General features: G+C 44.3%; 1 protein-coding gene across 11 annotated transcripts in view; it reads left to right on the top strand.

Moving 5' to 3' along the window:
* Window positions 1–26: 26 nt before the first annotated feature.
* Window positions 27–21,298, top strand: part of CFAP57 (cilia and flagella associated protein 57) — a 154,079-nt gene continuing 132,807 nt past the window's right edge. For 10 of the 11 annotated variants that reach the window (XR_012160518.1, XM_073358041.1, XM_073358038.1 and 7 more), the window contains exons 1-5: window positions 27–105; window positions 280–458; window positions 15,219–15,535; window positions 19,909–20,195; window positions 20,381–20,588. Coding sequence is in view for 10 of the 11 variants with exons in the window: in XM_073358041.1 (XP_073214142.1) it covers window positions 302–458; window positions 15,219–15,535; window positions 19,909–20,195; window positions 20,381–20,588 (969 nt within the window). In the remaining variant the exon portion in view is untranslated. Of the gene's footprint in view, window positions 106–279; window positions 459–15,218; window positions 15,536–19,908; window positions 20,196–20,380; window positions 20,589–21,298 lie in introns of those variants that run through there. The other variant, XM_073358044.1, reaches the window with a different exon arrangement.

The following is a 21,298-nucleotide window of genomic DNA, read 5'->3' as shown; positions in this document are numbered from 1 at the left end:
CTACTCAGTTCCGCTTCCGGGTCAAACTCTCGCTTGTGGGACTCGGTCTCCATGGCAACAAGCCGAGAGGCTCTTGAGGCGCGGAGGATCGCGGGGAGCGCTGCGGTGTGTGGGGAGCGGGCGGGGCGCGAGGAGGGGCGGCTGACGGGAGGAGGGGGCTGAGGCGCGGAGCCGGCGCCGAAGAAGGGAGCCTGGCGTGGTGGGGCGAAGCGGGAGAACGGGGAGCCGTTGGCACGGGTGGTGGGGTCTGTGTTATGCCCTGTATCTTTCTCCCAGCAGAACCCGCAGCATCGGGGACACCATGTCCGTGATTGTGGCTCAGTCTCTCCACATCTTTGGGCTCCGCTCTCGAGTCGCAAACAACGTTTGTTACTTTGATGAACAGATCATAATATACCCCTCGGGGAACAGCTGTGTGAAATACCACCTAGAGCAGAAATGGCAGAAATTCATCCCAGGTAACACCCCTTCCCTCTCACAGACACAGTGCTGCTGTCTCTACTCGCACAGATGGAGTGTATCTCACACACTGGGTAGCCGTTGGAGCTTTTTACACTCATGTAAATTATTTACATGAGTAATCCTGTTGATTTGGTTTCCCTTTGATCTGTGCTGAAATGTTTGCAGAGTTGGGCCTAAGAGGACAGGGAATATACAAAGAGTGGGAAGAGGGGTGCAATCAATATATATGTATATGACATACCCATACAACAATGTTAAAAAAAATAAGATTACAAAGTGAAGCATTCATAAGTTAGGACATGCCAGAATTAACGTTGCTTGTGCAAACTTAATTCAGTCCCCATTGTGCATACAGAGCATGATACACTCTTTAATTACATGTTCACATTCTATTTGTTCTACAGCATCCTTACCTCATTCAGTGTACAAAATCTGGGAGCTGCAGGATCCCCACACTGCTCAGTGCGGCTGGGCAGCTGTGGGGGTTTTTCCTGCTGCTCCCTCCGGTTGGGCAACTGCAGGGTCCCCCCACCAGGGTGGGGGCTGGAAGCTGCTGGGGGTGGGAGGGGAGCTTGGAGCTCCAGCCCGGGGCCAGAAAATGTCACAGAGGTCAATGGAAGTCACAGATTCCATGACCTCTGTGACATAATCGTAGCCTTAATCATATCTCCTTTCCATCTTCATTTTAAAAAAAGAAAAGGAGTACTTGTGGCACCTTAGAGACTAACCAATCTCTAAGGTGCCACAAGTACTCCTTTTCTTTTTGCGAATACAGACTAACACGGCTGTTACTCTGAAACCCATCTTCATTTTGATAGACTAAACAAAACAAAACAAGCTTTTTTAGCTTCCGCTCCTTAAGAAAGACTCCCCATTCCTCTGATCCTCTTAGTAGCCCTTCTCTGCTCCTGTTCCAGTTTGAATTAATCTCTTTGGAACATGAGTGACGAGAATTGCACACAGAATTCCAGATGAGGTCTTACAAGTGCCTAGTACAATGGTGTTACTTCCTTATCTTTATTAGAGATACCTCATCTGGTGCATCTGAAGATCTCATTTGCCTTTTCCACTGCCCTATTATATCGGTGGCTCATAGTCCTCCTGTGATCAACTAATACGCTCAGGTCTTTCTCCTCCTCTGTTGTTTGCAACTGAGGTTCCCCCAATTTATAACTGATTTTTTTTGTATTACTCTATTAGTCCCAAAGGCATGACCTTGCACTTTGTATTATTAAATGTCATGCCATTTCTATTACTCCAGTCCTCTAGGTCATCCAATTCTTGTTTGATATTCTGATCCTTGTCTAAAAAATCTATTATTAAAGAAATGTATCAAGTTAGTTTGGCATGATCTACCTTTGGTAAAAATATTGCATTTTATCCCATTTTCCATTTATCTCCATGGTTCTTTATTATTCTTTCCTTCAAAATCAGTTCTAATAGGTAGTGCAGGTCTTGAACCACCAGTGTTGTGCTGCCACTGGGAAGTACCAATTAATAGGCAGACCATTGCATAGCAATACAGACATATTAGAATTTTTAAAATATTATACATAAGAAGTCAGCTGTCCCCAATCTACTCATCATTAATTGCCTCATTTCTTGTAGTCATGACAGCAAAGGTGGGTCTTGAGGAGGGATCAAAAGGGAATGCAAGTGACTTCAGGGAGGGTATTCAGTGTAAAAGGAGCAGCATGGAAGAAGCCACAAAAATGTTTGTGTGAGAAGCTAAGGACTTGTCTACATGGTAAGCACTAGTGTGCACCAGAGGGGTGTAATTCTAATGTGCATTAATGTGTCATGCACTAACTGGTCCATAAAAAGAAAAGGAGTACTAGTGGCACCTTAGAGACTAACCAATTTATTTGAGCATAAGCTTTCGTGAGCTACAGATCACTTCATCAGATGCATTCAATGGAAAATACAGTGAGGAGATTTATATACACACAGAACATGAAAAAATGGGTGTTATCATACACACTGTAAGGAGAATGATCACTTAAGATGAGCTATTACTAGCAGGAGAGCAGGGGGAGAAAACCTTTTGTGGTGATAATCAACGTGGGCCATTTCCAGCAGTTAACAGGAACATCTGAGGAGCAGTGGGGGGTGGGTGGGGAATAAACATGGGGAAATAGTTTTACTTTGTGTAATCACACATCCACTCCCAGTCTCCATTCAAGCCTAAGTTAATTGTATCCAGTTTGCAAATTAATTCCAATTCAGCAGTCTCTCGTTGGAGTCTGTTTTTGCAGTCTTTTTGTTCTAATATTGCGACCTTTAGCTCTGAGATCGAGTGACCAGAGAGATTGAAGTGTTCTCCGACTGGTAACTGGTCTATGTGGACCCTGCTGGTATGCCCTAAAAGTTCCCTAGTGTATGTTAACCATGGAAATGTAGGGCTGGAAGGAACCTCAAGAGGTCCTCAGGTTCAGCCCTCTGTGCTGAGGTAGGACCAAGTACATCTAGACCATTCCTAACAGGTATTTGTCTAACTTGTTCTAAAAAACCTTCAGTGATGGGGATTCAACAATGTCCTTTGGAAGTCTACTTCAGAATTTAACTACTCTTACAGTTAGAAAGTATTTCCTAATATCATAGAATTGTAGGACTGGAAGGGACCTTGAGAGTTCATCTAGTCCAATTCCCTGTACTCATGGCAGGACTAATTATTATCTAGACCATCCCTGACAGGTGTTTGTCTAATCTGCTCTTAAAAATCTCCAATAGGCAATTTATTCCAGTGGTTAACCACCCTGACAGTCAGGAAGTTCTTCCTAATGTCCAACTTAAACTGCCCTTGCTCCAATTTAAGACCATTGCTTCTTGTCCTATCCTCAGAGGTTAATGAGAACCCTCCTGCTTGTAACAACCTTTTATGTACTTGAAAACTGTTATCATGTCCCCCACTCAGTCTTCTCTTCTCCAGACTAAATAAACCCAATTTTTTCAGTCTTCCCTGACAGGTCATGTTTTCTAGACCTTTAATCATTTTTGTTGCTCTTCTCTGGACTTTCTCCAATTTGTCCACATCTTCCCTGAAATGTGGCACCCAGAACCAGACACAATACTCCAGTTGAAGCCTAACCAGCGAGGAGCAGAGCAGAAGAATTACTTCTCATGTCTTGCTTACAATACTCTCACTAATACATCCCAGAATTATGTTTGCTTTTTTTGCAACAGTGTTACATTGCTCACTCATATTTAGCTTTTGATCCACTAGGACCCCCAGATTCCTTTCTGCAGTACTCATTCCAAGGCAGTCATTTCCCATTTTGTATATGTGCAACTGATTGTTCCTTCCTAAGTAGAGTACTTTGTTATGCCTAACAATCTGTTCCATCTTATGTTTAGCTGTGGCACTTTGATTACCTTTCACAGACCTCAAGAAGAGCTCTGTGGCACTTGAAAGCTTGTCTCTTTCTCCAATAAACATTGGTCCAATAAAAGATATTACTGTGATGGGTTCCCCGCCGGGGTGCTACCTGGAACTGGGGTACCACTGAACCCCCCTGACCCACCAGCTTGGGCTCTCTTTACACTGTACTGCTGTGACCAGCCTGCCAAGCCCTCTCCCAGGCACCAGCCTGCACTTCACCAGCACAGAATCAGGTAGGGACACACCCAGTTGCGTATAGAAGCTGTGATCAGCTCTGTATGGGGGGGGGGCACAGCTAGGGCACCTCCCAGTTCCTAAGGCATGCACTTCCTCTCTGGAGTGTACATGTGTACAGAGTAAGTTCATAAAATTCGCCTCCTCCCTCAGTGTGGAGAGGAAATATACAACAGCTTTCTGCCCCAAATTATGATTTCCACACACACTGATTTTAGACAAAACAAAAACAAGTTTATTAACTACAAAAACATTTTAATTGATTATAAGGGATAGCAAACGGATCAAAGAAGATTACCTAGCAAATAAATAAAACACACAAACTAAGCTTGATATACTACAGTAAAAACTGTTTTATCCGGCATGGTGCTGGTAAGTGAAAAATGCCAGTTAACTAAGAGGGAGGGAGTTTGGGTGCGGGAGGGGGTGTGAGGCTGGGGATTGGGATGCGGGAGGAGGTGCGGGGCGCAGGCTCTGGGAGGGAGTTAGGGTGCGGGAGGGGACAGCAGATTGGGGCATCCAGCACTTCCCCCCAGTTCAGTCTTTGTTCCTCAGGTGTTTCCAGGAGTCTCTTTGGGCGGGGAGTCAGTGAAGAACTACAGTGATGTCACTCCCCTGCCTTATGTAGCTTTTGCATATGGTGGGAACCCTTTGTTTCAAAGCTTGGTTCCCACACCAGTCAGTGGAAAAACACTAGTATCCCAAGATGGAGTCCAGTATCCGGTGACCTGACACTTGTGCCTGGAGTGACCTAGCAGCCATGAGTAAGAGGCTGTTTGTAGCATCCTCAGGGAGCCCCTCCCTCCCCAAGTGGGAGATAAGCTGCTTCTAAGGCCTATTGTTCTCCCTAATTGTTCATTAACTTGAATGGGCCCTTCCCAGCCAGCCATCTAGGCTGAGTGCATTCTGCCTAGTGGGCATTTCGATACGTAAACCCATTTGTAATAGATACATAGACAATAGTCCTAACATGAGAAACAAAAATGATAGATGCATACAAGTAGGATAATCATATTCAGTAAGTCATAACCTTTACAATGATACTTCACATGACTTATCTTGCATAAAATACATTATCATTATGCCATAATCATATTATAATAATTTCACTATGAAGAGTATGGGGTGCAATGTCACAATTACCTCACCCACCTTGTCTCTCAGGAAATACACTGACTCCTGTGATCAGTGTTCCTGGACTAAGAACCCCCTCAGAAGGGCATTTGGACTCCTTCACCCCATTCGCTCCATCTCAGCCCATGGTTTACTGTGTCCTTGGGTTTCACAGTAGAACTACACTGCTCCTCTGGATGTACTTACACAAGATGGCACACTTTATCCCCTTTTGCATGGTTCCCACTGCCCTGGAAACGGTCTGCCTCTTTCTTGAATGCTCCACGGACTATCGACCGGCATTGTGTTGGACTGAGGCCCATGGTTTGTCTCTTGTGTCTGGTGAGAGGTCTTCAGACTCCTAAGGGTAGAACTTTTTACCTCCACTGCATATCGTACACAGATGGACCGGGTGAACTAGATTCTTGAACAATGCCTCCAGTGCTCTCTAAATTACCACCAGGATGACTGGATCTCCCTGCTCCCATATGCCAAATTTGCTTGTAACAATGTGATTCATGCCTCCACTTGGCAGAAGCCCTTCTGTGCCAGTTATGGCTTACATCCTTGCTTCCATCTGGGGCTGCCTACAAACTGCTCAGTCCCTGCAGAAATGGACCTGGTCACTCATCTGCATTATATACAACAAGAGCTCATAGAACATCTAGAAGTACTAAAAAGGTCTATAAGCAGTATGCAAATAAGCCACACCTAGCCTACCTATGGGGACAAGGTCATGATGTGAACTTGAAACCTCCAGCTTACAGCCAAGTTAGATCACCAATACATGGGGCTGTTCAAGATCATCAAACAGGTCAATCCAGTGACATGCAGGCTTCATCTGCCTGAGTCAGTGAAAATCCACCCCATGTTCCAGGCTTCCCTCCTGAAATCCTACATCAAGAACCCCTTCTCAGGTTGATCCAACCCACTGTCAACACCCATTATGGTCCAATGACAAGAAGAATACCTTGTCCAATCAATTCTTGACTCTAATCAAGTTTGGGGAAAGTTCCACCATTTAGTGGACTGGGAGGGATATGGCTCTGATGACCAGTTGTGGGAACTAGCAGAAAATATCCATGCCCCCAAGCTGGTATAAATATTCTCCTGAGCTCATCCCTAGAAGCTGTGTCCAGAGGCCCTAGGAGGTGCCCTTGAGGAAGTAGCTTCTCTCAGGAATGAGGACTTGTAGCTGCACCTGCTCAGTCTCCAGGCAGCCTATGAGCACAACTGAGCCACAGCCGGACAGCCTGAATGACCACGCTGCCTAATTGGCCAAGTAAGTCAGCAAGCCTGCTCTTAAGCTCAGCAGCAACAACTGGTCTCTGGCTGCTCAACACTTATACTTGCAGCTGCGATCATTCCTTTGCTTATCTTGTTCCCAGCTAATCTCCATTCCTGCTTCTGCACTGCCCCTGGCCACTCCAGCCCTGCTATCCTACTGGGTTCCTGAGTCTGGCACTGACTTCTGGCTTTGGTTCCTAACTCTGGTTCAGACCCTTTGGCTCTAGATACTGACCTTCTGGCTCTAGCTCTGACTCCTGATTCTAAATTTCAGCTCCAACCACTAAGCCTGGATCCTGTTCTGACCACTGTGCTTGACTTCACTTCAGCCAGTAGACCTGACAATCAATGTCCCGATTCATGACAGTTGGTTTAACATGACCAATCCATGCTGGCTATTCCTTATAACCATGTTGACTTGTAGTTGTTCACAGATTGTTTAATTATTTGTTCCAGTATCTTTCTAGGTATTGAAGTTAAGATGACTGATCTATAATTTCCCTCTTTATTCCCTTTTTTGAAGCTAGGTACTATGTTTGCCCTTCTCCAGTTCTCTGAGACCTCACCTGTTCTCCATGAACTCCCACAGATAATTGCTAATGGTGTCAGAATTACTTCAGCTACTTCCTTAAGAAATCTAGCATGAATGTCATCAAGTCCTGCCAACTTAAATACATCTAACGTATCTAAATATTCTTTAACCTCTTCTTTCTCTATTTTGGCTTGTGTTCTTTCCCCCTTGTTAATATTAACAGTGTTGAGTATCTGGTCACCATTAACCTTTTTACTGAAGACAAATAAGCAAAAAAGCGAAATAAGCTTTAAACACCTCTGCCTTCCTGATGTCATCCGTTATTAGCTCTCCTTCCCGTTAAGTAGACTGAGGACCAACACGTTCCTTCATCTTCCTTTTGCTCCTAATATATTTAAAGAACCTCTTCTTACTGCCTTTTATGTCCCTTGCCAGGTGAAATTCATTTTCTGTTTAAGCCTTTCTGATTTTATCTCTACGTGCTTGTAGTGCTGTTTGAAACAGGACTGCATTAACGCACACTAGAAAACTTTTACTGCGTGCTGGTAGAGTCCACATGGGCAAGTTAATGCACGACACCCTAGTGCTCACTAAAGTTTACACCTCACTAGTGCAGACAAATGAATGAATCTTGTAGACAACCTCTAACAATGGATGTACAAAAGTTAAGGTTTATTATGGGACCTAGTTGAAACCTTAACGAAGGAGAGAGTGTTGTGTCTCTAAAATAAATTAGTGTCCAGAAGTATATTTGTCTCAAAGGAGGAAAAATACCTTGTAAAATGCATGCTGACCAAATTACTAAAACAAATGCTTAAAGAGGTCATGTTTGTAAAAAGCCTAAGGGTGAAATCCTGACCCCATCGGAGTTAATGAGAGTTTTACCCTAAGTCAAAGATAAAATGGAAAACTTTTATACAATACAAAATGATAATAACAACACAAATAAAAACATGAAAGATAAAAATAACATTAGTATATAGGAAAGAAAGCAATGTTACAAGATGCTATATATGTGTATCTAAGGTTATAGAAAAAATGTGATGATATAGAGTATTATTTGAGAAATTAGTATGTGATTGTGTAGTCAAAGTCTGTATCTTAGGTTACGTCTACACTTGCAAGCATTCACAGGTAGTTGTCGATGTACTGCTAGTGCATGTACTCCATAGCTGGACCGAGTGTCCACATATGCTGTGCTTGGCATGGGTGCACATGTGTACCCTCATCCACACTTCCACTTGTGGGTTTGCCATATTAGAGCTGCCATTTCAGGGACAATATCCCTGAGTATTGTGCACAACAGGAGACACTCTAGGAATTCCCTTTCTGTGTGTTGCTGGAACTGTCTCCCGCCTTCACACATTTTGTGATGGCAGGTCCCACTCACCTCTCCCTTCTGCTGGAAAACCAGAAGCAAGTCCTGGTTGATGTGGTTCTTCTCCTGCTACTTGTCATGGGGAAAAATGTTCATGAGGTGCAGTACTGAATTCACTAGATACTTGATGGAATCAGGCCAGAGCTTTCTGACACGCCAAAGATGGCTGATCAAGAGGGTGAGTGATAATTCACTGTAGTCCCATGGAACAGATATTTTCACTGCCAGTATTGCCACAGTATGCCCCATTTCCAATCCAGGAGAATCAGCATGGTGTGGTGGGAGAATATCATTTTGAAAACTTTGGCTAATGACTAATGGCTTCAGAACTTCCAAATGAGGATCTAGGCCTTCATGAAGCTGTGCGAGGAGCTTACACCCACCCTCCAGTGCCAGACCACTCGTTTTCAGAAACCCATATGTATGCAGAAATTATTGGCTATGCCTTTGGAAGCTAGGAACATCTGACAGCTATTAGTCAGTTGCAAACCAGTTTGAGGTTGGGGAGTCCACTCTTGGGGTGGTGACTGTACAGGCTTGCCAGGCAATCAGTACTGTCCTCTATCCACAGGTGGTTGCCATAAGCCATGTAGCAGAAATTATAGCTGGTTTTCTCAAAAAAGAGCAGCAACCAAGGTGGCAGGCAGGTCCTGAATGCTTTCCACCTCCAGTTGAATGAGTGATTTTATTAGGGCATGAGCCAATTCCTTTTGGGCATACTCCCATTCCCCATGGCATGCATCCTGCTCCAGGAACTGGTTCATCAGTGCCTCCTGCCTAAGAACCTAAACCTTCTATGCTCTGAACTCAAATTGTGCTTGGTTCTTTCTGTCCATGGCAATAAGCAGGTCCTTCTCCATCTGCCTCTGCTGTCTCTGGAGTGCTGCTTCTGACCTCCTGGTAGAATGGTTTTCCTCTTTACAGCAGAAGGTCCTGCCAATTCAAACACAAGGGTACCATTATACTACTTTTTTCCTTTGAAGGATGGGAAAAAATCCCTGCACATAACATAGCTATGCTGCCAATGGCCACAATATTGATAATTTTAACATTTCAGAAAATAAGACTTCTGATGCCTTCTTCGTTGTCAGGCAACTTTTGCAGCACCTGAGGAAGGAGCAAAGGTTAATAATAGTAAAATACCTGTGGTAATGTTTTTTAAAAAATTATAATGCTTGCACTGTATCAAGGGGCCAGTATGGTTCAGTCCTTCCAGGGGCTATGTTACCAATTTATTTCTTAAAGGTGGGCCATCTTTTGGAGAACATAGCCATTTTCAAAGTTCTAGAATGGAGAAGAGGGTTGGCTTTCCAGTCATGTGGGGGAGAGCTGGCAGTCCATGACAGAGAGCTATTTCTGGTAATGGTCACCCCTCTACATATTGCTGAATGAAGGTGGACTAAGCATATTTGCACTGCTGTTGAACCTGAAGAACCAGTTTGAATTTCTGCTACACCAAAAACTTGCTGAAATATGCTTACAGGATTGGGATGCAATTCAAGAGGAAATGTATTGTATTCTAAGCTAGCAGATGGAGTTCCCGTGAAAATGGAAAAGCAAACCACTAAGAATGCCCACCCACCCCGTAACCTTCCCCACCCTGCATTGCCAGAAAATCTGGCCTCTGTGTCCAGCAAAGAGCAGGGGGAGGGACAGGGAAAGAAAGAGTCACACTGAAACTTTATTTTGTTCCCTGAACTTTCCAGTAAACATGGAAAGCCACTCTCCACTGCAAAGAGACATGGCCCTGTGTTTGTGCAACTGCCAGAGCTGATCCTTGATCCACCCCCGTTTCTTCTGCAGCATAGCTTAGAGCAGGGAGTATCCAGACACCAGGAACTGCAAATGGTAAAAGACATTTCTAATGTTCACAGGGACAAAGGACTTCTGTGACGTTCCTCAGAGAACCAAAGGGTTCATTTACCTAAGCAGGCTCACACCTAACCCATTCACCCCCTCCCACACCAGCCTTCTGCACATATCCCATTGTAAAGGGACAGGAAGGCAAGGGGAAGGGGAGGGTTGGTGGTTGTTTTTTTAATCTTTGAACAACCATGTTTTCTACAACTGTCCTATCCCCAATGGGCCCTTTCCAAACCCAGATCTTTCCTTCCTTTCACCTGGTCCACATGGCCCAGGACTATCACTGACAGCATGCTGGCTGAGAAATGAACAGACACAGAGGCATAATGACAGTTTATTAATAATCTTTGGTATAGCTTCAGCTAAATTTGTAGGAGTGGTTAATGGAATTTCAATAAAATCATTGCTTTATTGCCCTGTCTTGCTTTCAGGGTGGCACACTGTGGGGACTGAGTTTCATAGAATCATAGAATATCAGGGTCGGAAGGGACCTCAGGAGCTCATCTAGTCCAACCCCCTGCTCAAAGCAGGACCAATCCCCAATTAAATCATCCCAGCCAGGGCTTTGTCAAGCCTGACCTTAAAAACTTCTAAGGAAGGAGATTCTACCACCTCCCTAAATAATGCATTCCAGTGTTTCACCACCCTCCTAGTGAAAAAGTTTTTCCTAATATCCAACCTAAACCTCCCCCACTGCAACTTGAGACCATTACTCCTTGTTCTGTCCTCTTTTACCACTGAGAATAGTCTAGAACCATCCTCTTTGGAACCACCTCTCAGGTAGTTGAAAGCAGCTATCAAATCCCCCCTCATTCTTCTCTTCTGCAGACTAAACAATCCCAGTTCCCTCAGCCTTTCTCATAAGTTATGTGTTCCAGACCCCTAATCATTTTTGTTGCCCTTCGCTGGACTCTTTCCAATTTTTCCACATCCTTCTTGTAGTGTGGGGCCCAAAACTGGACACAGTACTCCAGATGAGGCCTCACCAATGTCGAATAGAGGGGAACGATCACGTCCCTCGATCTGCTGGCAATGCCCCTATTTATACATCCCAAAATGCCATTGGCCTTCTTGGCAACAAGGGCACACTGTTGACTCATATCCAGCTTCTCGTCCACTGTCACCCCTAGGTCCTTTTCCGCAGAACTGCTGCCTATCCATTCGGTCCCTAGTCTGTAGCAGTGCATTGGGTTCTTCCATCCTAAGTGCAGGACTCTGCACTTATCCTTGTTGAACCTTATCAGATTTCTTTTGGCCCAATCCTCCAATTTGTCTAGGTCTCTCTGTATCCTATCCCTGCCCTCCAGCATATCTACCACTCCTCCTAGTTTAGTATCATCCGCAAATTTGCTGAGAGTGCAATCCACACCATCCTCCAGATCATTTATGAAGATATTGAACAAAACCAGCCCCAGGACCGACCCTTGGGGCACTCCACTTGATACCGGCTGCCAACTAGACATGGAGCCATTGATCACTACCCGTTGAGCCTGACAATCTAGCCAACTTTCTATCCACCTTATAGTGCATTCATCCAGCCCATACTTCTTTAACTTGCTGACAAGAATACTGTGGGAGACCGTGTCAAAAGCTTTGCTAAAGTCAAGAAACAATACATCCACTGCTTTCCCTTCATCCACAGAACCAGTAATCTCATCATAAAAGGTGATTAGATTAGTCGGGCATGACCTTCCCTTGGTGAATCCATGCTGACTGTTCCTGATCACTTTCTTCTCGTGTAAGTGCTTCAGGATTGATTCCTTGAGGACCTGCTCCATGATTTTTCTGGGGACTGAGGTGAGACTGACTGGCCTGTAGTTCCCAGGATCCTCCTTCTTCCCTTTTTTAAAGATTGGCACTACATTAGCCTTTTTCCAGTCATCCGGGACTTCCCCCGTTCGACATGAGTTTTCAAAGATAATGACCAATGGCTCTGCAATCACAGCCGCCAATTCCTTTAGCACTCTCGGATGCAACGCATCCGGCCCTATGGACTTGTGCACGTCCAGCTTTTCTAAATAGTCCCTAACCACCTCTTTCTCCACAGAGGGGTGGCCACCTACTCCCCATGCTGTGATGACCAGCGCAGCAGTCTGGGAGCTGACGTTGTTAGTGAAGACAGAGGCAAAAAAAGCATTGAGTACATTAGCTTTTTCCACATCCTCTGTTACTAGGTTGCCTCCCTCATTCAGTAAGGGGCCCACACTTTCCTTCGCTTTCTTCTTGTTGCCAACATACCTGAAGAAACCCTTCTTGTTACTCTTGACATCTCTTGCTAGCTGCAGCCCCAGGTGTGATTTGGCCCTCCTGATTTCATTCCTACATGCCCGAGCAATATTTTTATACTCTTCCCTGGTCATATGTCCAACCTTCCACTTCTTGTAAGCTTCTTTTTTATGTTTAAGATCCGCAAGGATTTCACCGTTAAGCCAAGCTGGTTGCCTGCCATATTTACTATTCTTTCGACACATCGGGATGGTTTGTCCCTGTAACCTCAATAGGGATTCCTTGAAATACAGCCAGCTCTCCTGGACTCCTTTCCCCTTCAAGTTAGTCCCCCAGGGGATCCTGGCCATCCGTTCCCTGAGGGAGTCGAAGTCTGCTTTCCTGAAGTCCAGGGTCCATATTCTGCTGCTTACCTTTCTTCCCTGTGTCAGGATCCTGAACTCAACCAACTCATGGTCACTGCCTCCCAGATTCCCATCCACTTTTGCTTCCCCCACTAATTCTTCCTGGTTTGTGAGCAGCAGGTCAAGAAAAGCTCCCCCCCTAGTTGGCTCCTCTAGCACTTGTACCAGGAAATTGTCCCCTACATTTTCCAAAAACTTCCTGGATTGTCTATGCACCGCTGTAGTGCTCTCCCAGCAGATATCAGGAAGATTAAAGTCGCCCATGAGAACCAGGGTGTGTGATCTAGTAGCTTCTGCGAGTTGCCGGAAGAAAGCCTCATCCCCCTGGTCCGGTGGTCTATAGCAGACTCCCACCACTACATCACCCTTGTTACTCACGCTTCTAAACTTAATCCAGAGACACTCAGGTTTTTCTTCAGTTTCATACCGGAGCTCTGAGCAGTCATACTGCTCCCTTACATACAGTGCTACTCCCCCACCTTTTCTGCCCTGCCTGTCCTTCCTGAACAGTTTATAACCATCCATGACAATACTCCAGTCATGTGAGTTATCCCACCAAGTCTCTGTTATTCCAATGACATCATAATTCCTTGACATCACCCGGACCTCCAGTTCTCCCTGCTTGTTTCCAAGGCTTTGTGCATTTGTATATAGGCACGTGAGATAACCTGCTGATCATCCCCCATTCTCAGTATGAGGTAGGAGCTCTCCCCTCACAGACGTTCCTGCCTGTGCTTCCTCCCGGTATCCCGCTTTCCCACTTACCTCAGGGCTTTGGTCTCCTTTCCCCAGTGAACCTAGTTTAAAGCCCTCCTCACTAGGTTAGCCAGCCTGCTCGCAAAGATGCTCTTCCCTCTCTTCGTTAGGTGGAGCCCATCTCTGCCCAGCACTCCTCCTTCTTGGAACACCATCCCATGGTCAAAGAATCCAAAGCCTTCTCTCCGACACCATCTGCGTAGCCATTCGTTGACTTCCACAATTCGACGGTCCCTACCCCGGCCTTTTCCTTCCATGGGGAGGATGGACGAGAACACCACTTGCGCCTCAAACTCCTTTATCCTTCTTCCCAGGCAGTTTCAGGCATTGAGTTCAGGCATTCAGTTTCAGAGCAAGAGGAGTTATTGTCAGGGAGGGTTGGGGTCTGTTGTAAAACTTACCAGCCTTGTATTCTGATTCCTGCTGCAGGTTGGGGTCCTCCTTTGGCTCTTCGGCTTGGGGGGGTGGGGTTTGTTCTACTGGCTCCGTGAGGAAGAGGTTTAAAATAACTTGATTCTCTTCTTCTGGGTCTCCTATGCTTCCTCTGAGGTCCCTGCTGTCTCCTCACCCTGGGAGTCATGAACCATTTCAGGCTCTGCACTGGGAGCCCTGGAGAGCATCTGGTGTGCACAAGGGTCTCTCATCAAGTGACTGTTCGAGTCCTTCACCTTCCAGTACAGGAACCTCAGGAATGGAGTCTAGTGAATGCCCACCTCCTCCAGCTTCTACGAAATTTTCTGGTACAGGGGAATCTTCTAGCTGCTCCAGATGAAGTTGTGGAGTATGTTATACTCTGACCACAGTTTGATGAGCACCTGGATGTGCTTGGTGGACCAGGCAGCTGCTCTGGGAACATGGTCCATGTTAACAGAGGGCCCTGGATCTTTATACATTGAGTAAGGGTTAGGCAAGAAAGGCTTCAATGCATTAGGGGAATGGGCCTGGCAGACTTCTGAAACTGTAACACATCCCTTATGCTCATCCACGCTGTAGTGTAGCAGGAATATGGGACCATGCCACTGTGGAATCGTGTGCACAACCACATCCTTCATGTGTGCTAGCTTTCTCACACATGATTCAAGAATTCAGATGTGGATAATAGAGGGGTTATGGCACAACAGTGCACTTGTAGGCATGTAGGTCGCAAGTGTAGACATAGCCTCCATGTATATGTGTAACCCACACACCTCTTGGGAGTAGTGTTCTGTCCCCTCTAGTGGCACCGAGAACACTTAGAGAGATAGGCTATAGAGCAGACTCATTAATCTTAGCTAAGAGCCATATGGCTTTTAGCTCATGCAGTAGAGGCTCATGTATTTAGCTCCAAAGTTCCAGGTTCAATCCCATCCACCAACAACCGTCTGTCAGTGTTGCATACGCACAAGAGGCAGATTTTGCATGGGCAACCTTAACTCTGATATTTCCTGATTTTTGAATGTTTATCTATGAAATCTTAGCACGCTAATATATTGTGGGGCATTTAATTATGCACATTTGACTTCATGCACAACAACATCTTCCCTCCCAATTGGGTTAATAGAGTCTCTGTTTGTATCTCTCTCTCTGTCTCTCTCTGCTTGACAGGATCTGAGAAGAGTCAGGGGATGTTAGCATTGGCCATGAGTCCAAGTCGACGCTACCTGGCCATCTCTGAGACAGTGCAAGAGAAACCCACTATCACAATTTATGAATTGTCATCTGTCCCATGTAAAAAGCGGAAAGTACTTAGTGTCTTTGACTTCCCTGTTCAGGAATTTGTCAGCCTAGCCTTTTCTCCTGATTCTAAGTATTTGGTGGCCCAGACTGGACCCCCTGAGTCAAATCTTGCCTATTGGATGTGGGAGAAGCAGAGAACGATGGCAATTGTCAAAGCTGACATCCAGAACAACCCTGTCTATCAGGTAACATTGGAGGAATTGCCTGGGCAGAGAAAAAACGCTGTCCTATAACTGGAACCCCCTCTTCTGGTAACCTCTGTTAGAGTGCATAAGCGTAACAAAATCACTGTCCTGTAAAATAAACCGTTTCTTCCAGTTGTCCCTGTATGAACACACCACCACTACTTTCACCTAACTGGGTGACATCCTGGGACAGATGAGAATAGAAGCATTCTACACCAGATAATGTATAGTTTACATAAGCTAACTTTCTCTATGATAACTGAGGTTAGGCAACACCTTCTTCTCCTGAAAATGTCTCTATAATTTGTTTTTTAAAATTTTGTAAATAATAAAGTAATAAATCAGTTTTCAGAACAGTAGAGGAACCACTCAGACCATGTCAGAGAGGGGTAAAAACCCAAAAGGAAAAAACTAACTAGAAACAAAAGCCTCAGACAATCATCTGGTATGTCCCACATGTAAGCCTCCAAGCAAGGGGAAAAACTAACATAAAATAGTGATAGTCTATAATTAGGAAAGATAAAGTGGACAGAAGGGGGTGGTGGTACTCTACATCAAAGATCCAATTACCTGCTTTAGAGTTATTGACATTTCAGAAGAACAGGACCTGAAAGGCTTATGGATAAATGTTCTAACTGATTAAATCACAAGATGGAATATGGTGGGGATTTGTTATAGAGACCACATCAGACAAGGGAACAGGATAAGCAGCTCCTTAAACATTTATCTATAATGTTAGAAAGAAAAAATGCATTGTCATGAGGAATTTCAGGCTGGAGGACATGTTGGAGGTCTCATTTTACCTCTAGTAAAACATTCTTGGAGTTCTAAAAATAATAGATGCTGGCTTTCTAACACAAAAAGGTAATTTTATATTAGACCTCATTCTGATGGATAAAGATGAACTAATCACTGTCATAAAAATTGATGGTTGCCTTGCTGCAGGTGATTGCTATCTAATTTCATTGGTTATGTGCAAACAATTCAATCCTAGCCAGCAATATATATATATATACTTAGTGCTTTAAAATTGCCAATTTCTCAAATCTGAAAACAACCATGGGAAAAACTGAGTGGAAGGGAAAATGTAAGCATAAAAATGTGAATGATAATTGGGAGGTTTAAAAAATGCTGTATAAGATGCCCCCATATCCTCATGCTACAATAATGAAATAAGTTTAAAAGAGAGGATAAGGGAAAACAGCAATGAAATATAAATTTACATAGAGATATATAACTGTTGGAAAAATGGAGCAGTTTAGAGCAATGAGTACAAACCTGAAATTAGGAAATGCAGGCAATTGATAAGGAAAGCTAAAGTTATCAGCTAAGCTAAATCTTAGCAATTGTTTATGTCTAATACTAGACAACGATAGTGAAATTGTCAATCATTATGCAGAACAGGCATAAGTATTCAATTAATATTTCTGTTATGTATTTGGAAAGAAGCAGGATGATGTATTCATATCTTAGAGCAGTGGCGCCTGAACCGGAGGGCGGGGCAGAGGGGCCATAGCTCTCACACTTTTTGAAACTACTTAAATGTTGATAGAGATAGTTATAGGGTATTGTTCTGATTAGCAAAAAGAAGTACCAAATTTAGTGTAAGGGTATATTTAGTTGCAAAGCAACATGGTTTAATGGTTATCAACCAATGAGAATCAATAAAAAGTACAAATTCAATACAAGATTAAAACTGATTATTTAAATCAGGTTTCTGAACCATAACAGGGTTCAAAAAAGAACTAGATACATTCATGGAGGATATGTCCATCAATGGCTATTAGCCAGGATGGGCACGAATGGTGTTCCTAGCCTATATTTGCCAGAAGCTGGGAATGAGCGACTGGGGATGGATCACTTGATCATTACCTGTTCTGTTCGGTCCCTCTGGGGCACCTGGCACTGGCAACTGTCAGAAGACAGGATACTGGGCTAAATGGACCTTTGGTCTGACCCAATAGGGCCATTCTTATGTTCTTATATTCCTGTTTGCTGATTTTATTCATGATTAAAAATTTCATGATTTAAAATGCTCTGTACACTCTCTGGAGTGTACATGAGTGTAAATGAGCCAGGTATGTTCTTGTATATTGACCTTAGCGGAGAACAGATGAACTATGGCCTGCGGGCCGCTTGCGGCCCGTCCGACGTTTTTATCCAGTTCTCTAGCTCCCGCTGGAAAGTGGGGTCGGGGGCTTGCCCCGCTCTGCCCACCCGGCACTCCCCAGCCCGTGACTCACAATTTCCTTGATGAGCACCGTCTTCCAGCACGCAGAGCCGCACTGTGCAGGCACGACTTCACCGCACTGTTTCCGGGATGGGAACCAGCCCCTACATGGCAGTCCCCTACCCCCATGTGGCAGCGCGCCCAATCCTCTCCTGGTTTCCTACCGCCCCACCCTCAAGAGCCTCGAAACTGCCAAGGGACCGCACCCGTCCCACCTAGGGTGCCTTGGCCCATGGCGGTGCTGGGTACGGCCACCTTGGTGTCACTGCCAGCAGGGCCCCTAGGAGTCCCTGGTAGCACCCCTGTAGAGCCCCCCCCCATGCCACACCCCAAGAGTCCCCTCTCCCTCCACCTTGGTAACATCACTAAAAGAGCTCTCCCATGATACACCCCATAGAGCATGCATGGCCCACCATACAATTTCCATATCCAGATGTGGCCCTCGGGGCAAAAAGTTTTCCCATCCCTGATCTAGTTGCGTATGAAAAAATTTTGAAAAGTAAATGCAATACAAATATTTTTAAAAATTCAGAAACAAGAAAATGGAACTAATGTGATTGTTACACCACAACACAAAGTAATATTAGGATTGTATTCTGCATAAATCTCATCCTTCACTTACCTGCAGCTTGTTTTTTTGTTATTTTCTCTCCATCTGTTTTTGCCGATTTGGGCCTCAGTCTTACAATTTGATCCATGATGGATCCTGCCAGATTTTAATTGGCATGTACAGACATGCATACCTACGGTGTTGTTAATAATAAAATAAATAATAATAATAATAATGAATAAATAATACATTTTGCAAGGGTGTTCAATAAAACTATGTTTAAGACTTACCCTGGCATCTGTAATATTTACAAAAATCTAACAAAAAATTAACTTTCAAATATGGAATCATATAGCTTATCCTAAACACTTTAGCAAGCTTGTGTAAAACATGAAATATCAGGGAGCATGGGAACTCTGGGACTGAAGTGCAGCAAGAGTTGACTGAAGACTCTTTGCTCTATATCACAGGGTGAGCTGGCCCTTTCATGGGGTCGGCACTCTGCCTCTTCAGTGTCAAGTTTAATTCACCTTCCCAGGTGAAGGGAATGTCAGCAGGGGTAATGTGATGGGAGTATATGACTGGAAACCAGACCTGCTGGGGAATATAAGGGCAGCCTGAGTTCAGTCAGAAAGAGTGGCTGGCTGGCTGGCAGGCAGGGAGGGAGCGGGTGATAACTCTTTAGGGTTCCTAAGTAGAAGGCCTGGGAGAGATCACATTTTTAACAGAGACAAGATAAGAACCCTGCACCAAGGATTGTGAGCTAGGTACAAAGATTGGGGGAAAGATTTATGTTTTGAACTTTGTTAGTAAACTAAACACCTGGAGAGGGGAGGGTTATTGAGAGAGACAACTGCAATGTAAAGTCTGATTAACTGGGGAAGAAGGAGAAACTGAGGCAGTGCAAAAGACTAAGCCATACTGGGTAAACCGTGCTATGAGAATTCCACAAAGGAATATCTCTGTCTGCTCCTCCACCGTTCAGCAGGATAAACAATAACTATGCAAAGTAAAGAGCTACATTGTGTAGGAATAGTACTTCCTGGGATTCAGAAATTCTGCCTGGTATCACTGTCAATTAATAATCTCTCCATTTACAATCTCCAAGAAGCACACTACCCCACAGTTTTGTTGAGTGGTATATTTAATATACCAAATGGAAAAAGCTTTTGTCATCCTTACAGTTCCCTGTCTACTCTCATCCTTGAGGAGAGATACCTCTGTGTCCTTCAAATCCCCCTCCTTTCTGTTAGCCTTTCAGTGCAGGTCACCTCTTCTGCTCTCTGAGGGAGTAAAAATCCAGCAAAACTGTTAATTTAATAAAAATAATTATGATATGTAAAAGCTATGCATACAACTCAGAAAAGAGGAAAATGGAATATGCAGGATGTGCAAGTACAACAGTTTATCTCTTCCTATTGTAATCTTTGTCCTTCCCATACATTTCTGTGACTTTTTTGTCATTCCTTGTGGTCCTGTATCTTATTTTGTAAGCTCTTTAGGGCAGGGATCATGTCTCTTTATTTATTGGTACAGTACTATGCATGAACATAGTTGTGTAAAAATAAGTTTTTTCTCTTTTCTGCTTTCCAGGTGAGCTTCAATCCCCAGGATAACACCCAGGTTTGTATCACTGGAAATGGCATTTTTAAACTTTTCAGATACACTGAGGGGACCTTGAAACAGACCAACTTTCAGAGGGGAGAGCCTCAGAACTACTTGTCCCATGCCTGGCTCACCGAGGACAAGGTTATGGTCGGCACTGACACAGGCAAACTCTTTCTCTTTGAGTCTGGAGATCTGCGCTGGGAGACAAGTATAGAATGCAAAGAACGTCCCAGTGAAGTGGAAAAGGATGAGCTGGCACATGAATCTGAGAGGTAAATCTTCCTGGTCATTACTGATAGAGTCAATCTCATGCGTAAAGATCCTTCACAGAAGAAAGTAGGTCCCTCAGGTGTTATTAGGGAAAGAATGAATGGAGGCTTTTCTATATTGCCCTAATTGTGACTAAATTGGGTTTCTCTGGTTGTTGCTGATTTTAATGACTTTCTTCCTGTTTTAGCCTCATTGAATTTCCTACTGCCAGTTCCCCTGATCTCTCCAGTGAGATGCTCTGTGAAGCTGTTGGCCAACAGCAGGCTTCCTTGCCTCAAATCTCTGCCATTGCTGCTTATTCCAAAGGTTTTGCGTGCTCAGCTGGGCCAGGAGTTGTTCTACTATTTGAGAAGACTGAAGAGAAGGAAGGTTACAGGGAGAACCGAGAAATCCGGGTAGGTGAGAGACCGTGAATGGGGCAGAAGTGGCTTCTCCAAGCAATTAAGAGGCTGCAGTTCTCAGACTTTAACTGTTTCAGTTTAAGAGCCCTTTTGTTTTACATCTGCTCCAGGTAATAATAATACTCTATACTTCTATAGTCATCTTCATCTTTCAGTCGCTCTACAGACATTAATCCTCACCGTTCCATAAGAGGTTGGTCAGCATTTATAGAAGGGGAAGTGACTTGTCCACGGTCACACAGAGAATTAATGACAAAGTCATTCTCCGTCAAGGTAGCCTCTGCATAGTCCCGCTTTTGGGACTAGCCTCCATGACATAATCGAGTTTCAGGAACCTTCTAAGAAACCTGTGGTCCCTGAGACTATATAAACATTCAGAGCCAAGGTTATGAGGAGGGCATGATTCCCAACCACCTCAGTTCCTTTCTTTTCTCAGCTAATTGCAGATCTTTGTTTTTTTTCCACCGGAGTTTTTGCTTATTATTTAAAGCTGTATTAGATATAGGTAGTCTTACTAGATCCTGTGCTATTGGGGATTCCAGTTCTTAGGATGATTCTGACTGGTCATGTCCAACTCAGAGCAAAAGACTGGGTATATGTGGTGTGTTTCCTAGCCCACATATTCACTAATTTATGTACCACACAGAAGTCTGTTTATCTGGACCAGTTTTCACTTTATCAGGCCTTTATGTTTTGGGCCTGAA

This window comes from Lepidochelys kempii, chromosome 8 (assembly GCF_965140265.1).
Source record: "Lepidochelys kempii isolate rLepKem1 chromosome 8, rLepKem1.hap2, whole genome shotgun sequence".
Classification (NCBI taxonomy): Eukaryota; Metazoa; Chordata; order Testudines; family Cheloniidae; genus Lepidochelys; species Lepidochelys kempii.
This window is presented reverse-complemented; position numbering and strand designations above follow the sequence as displayed.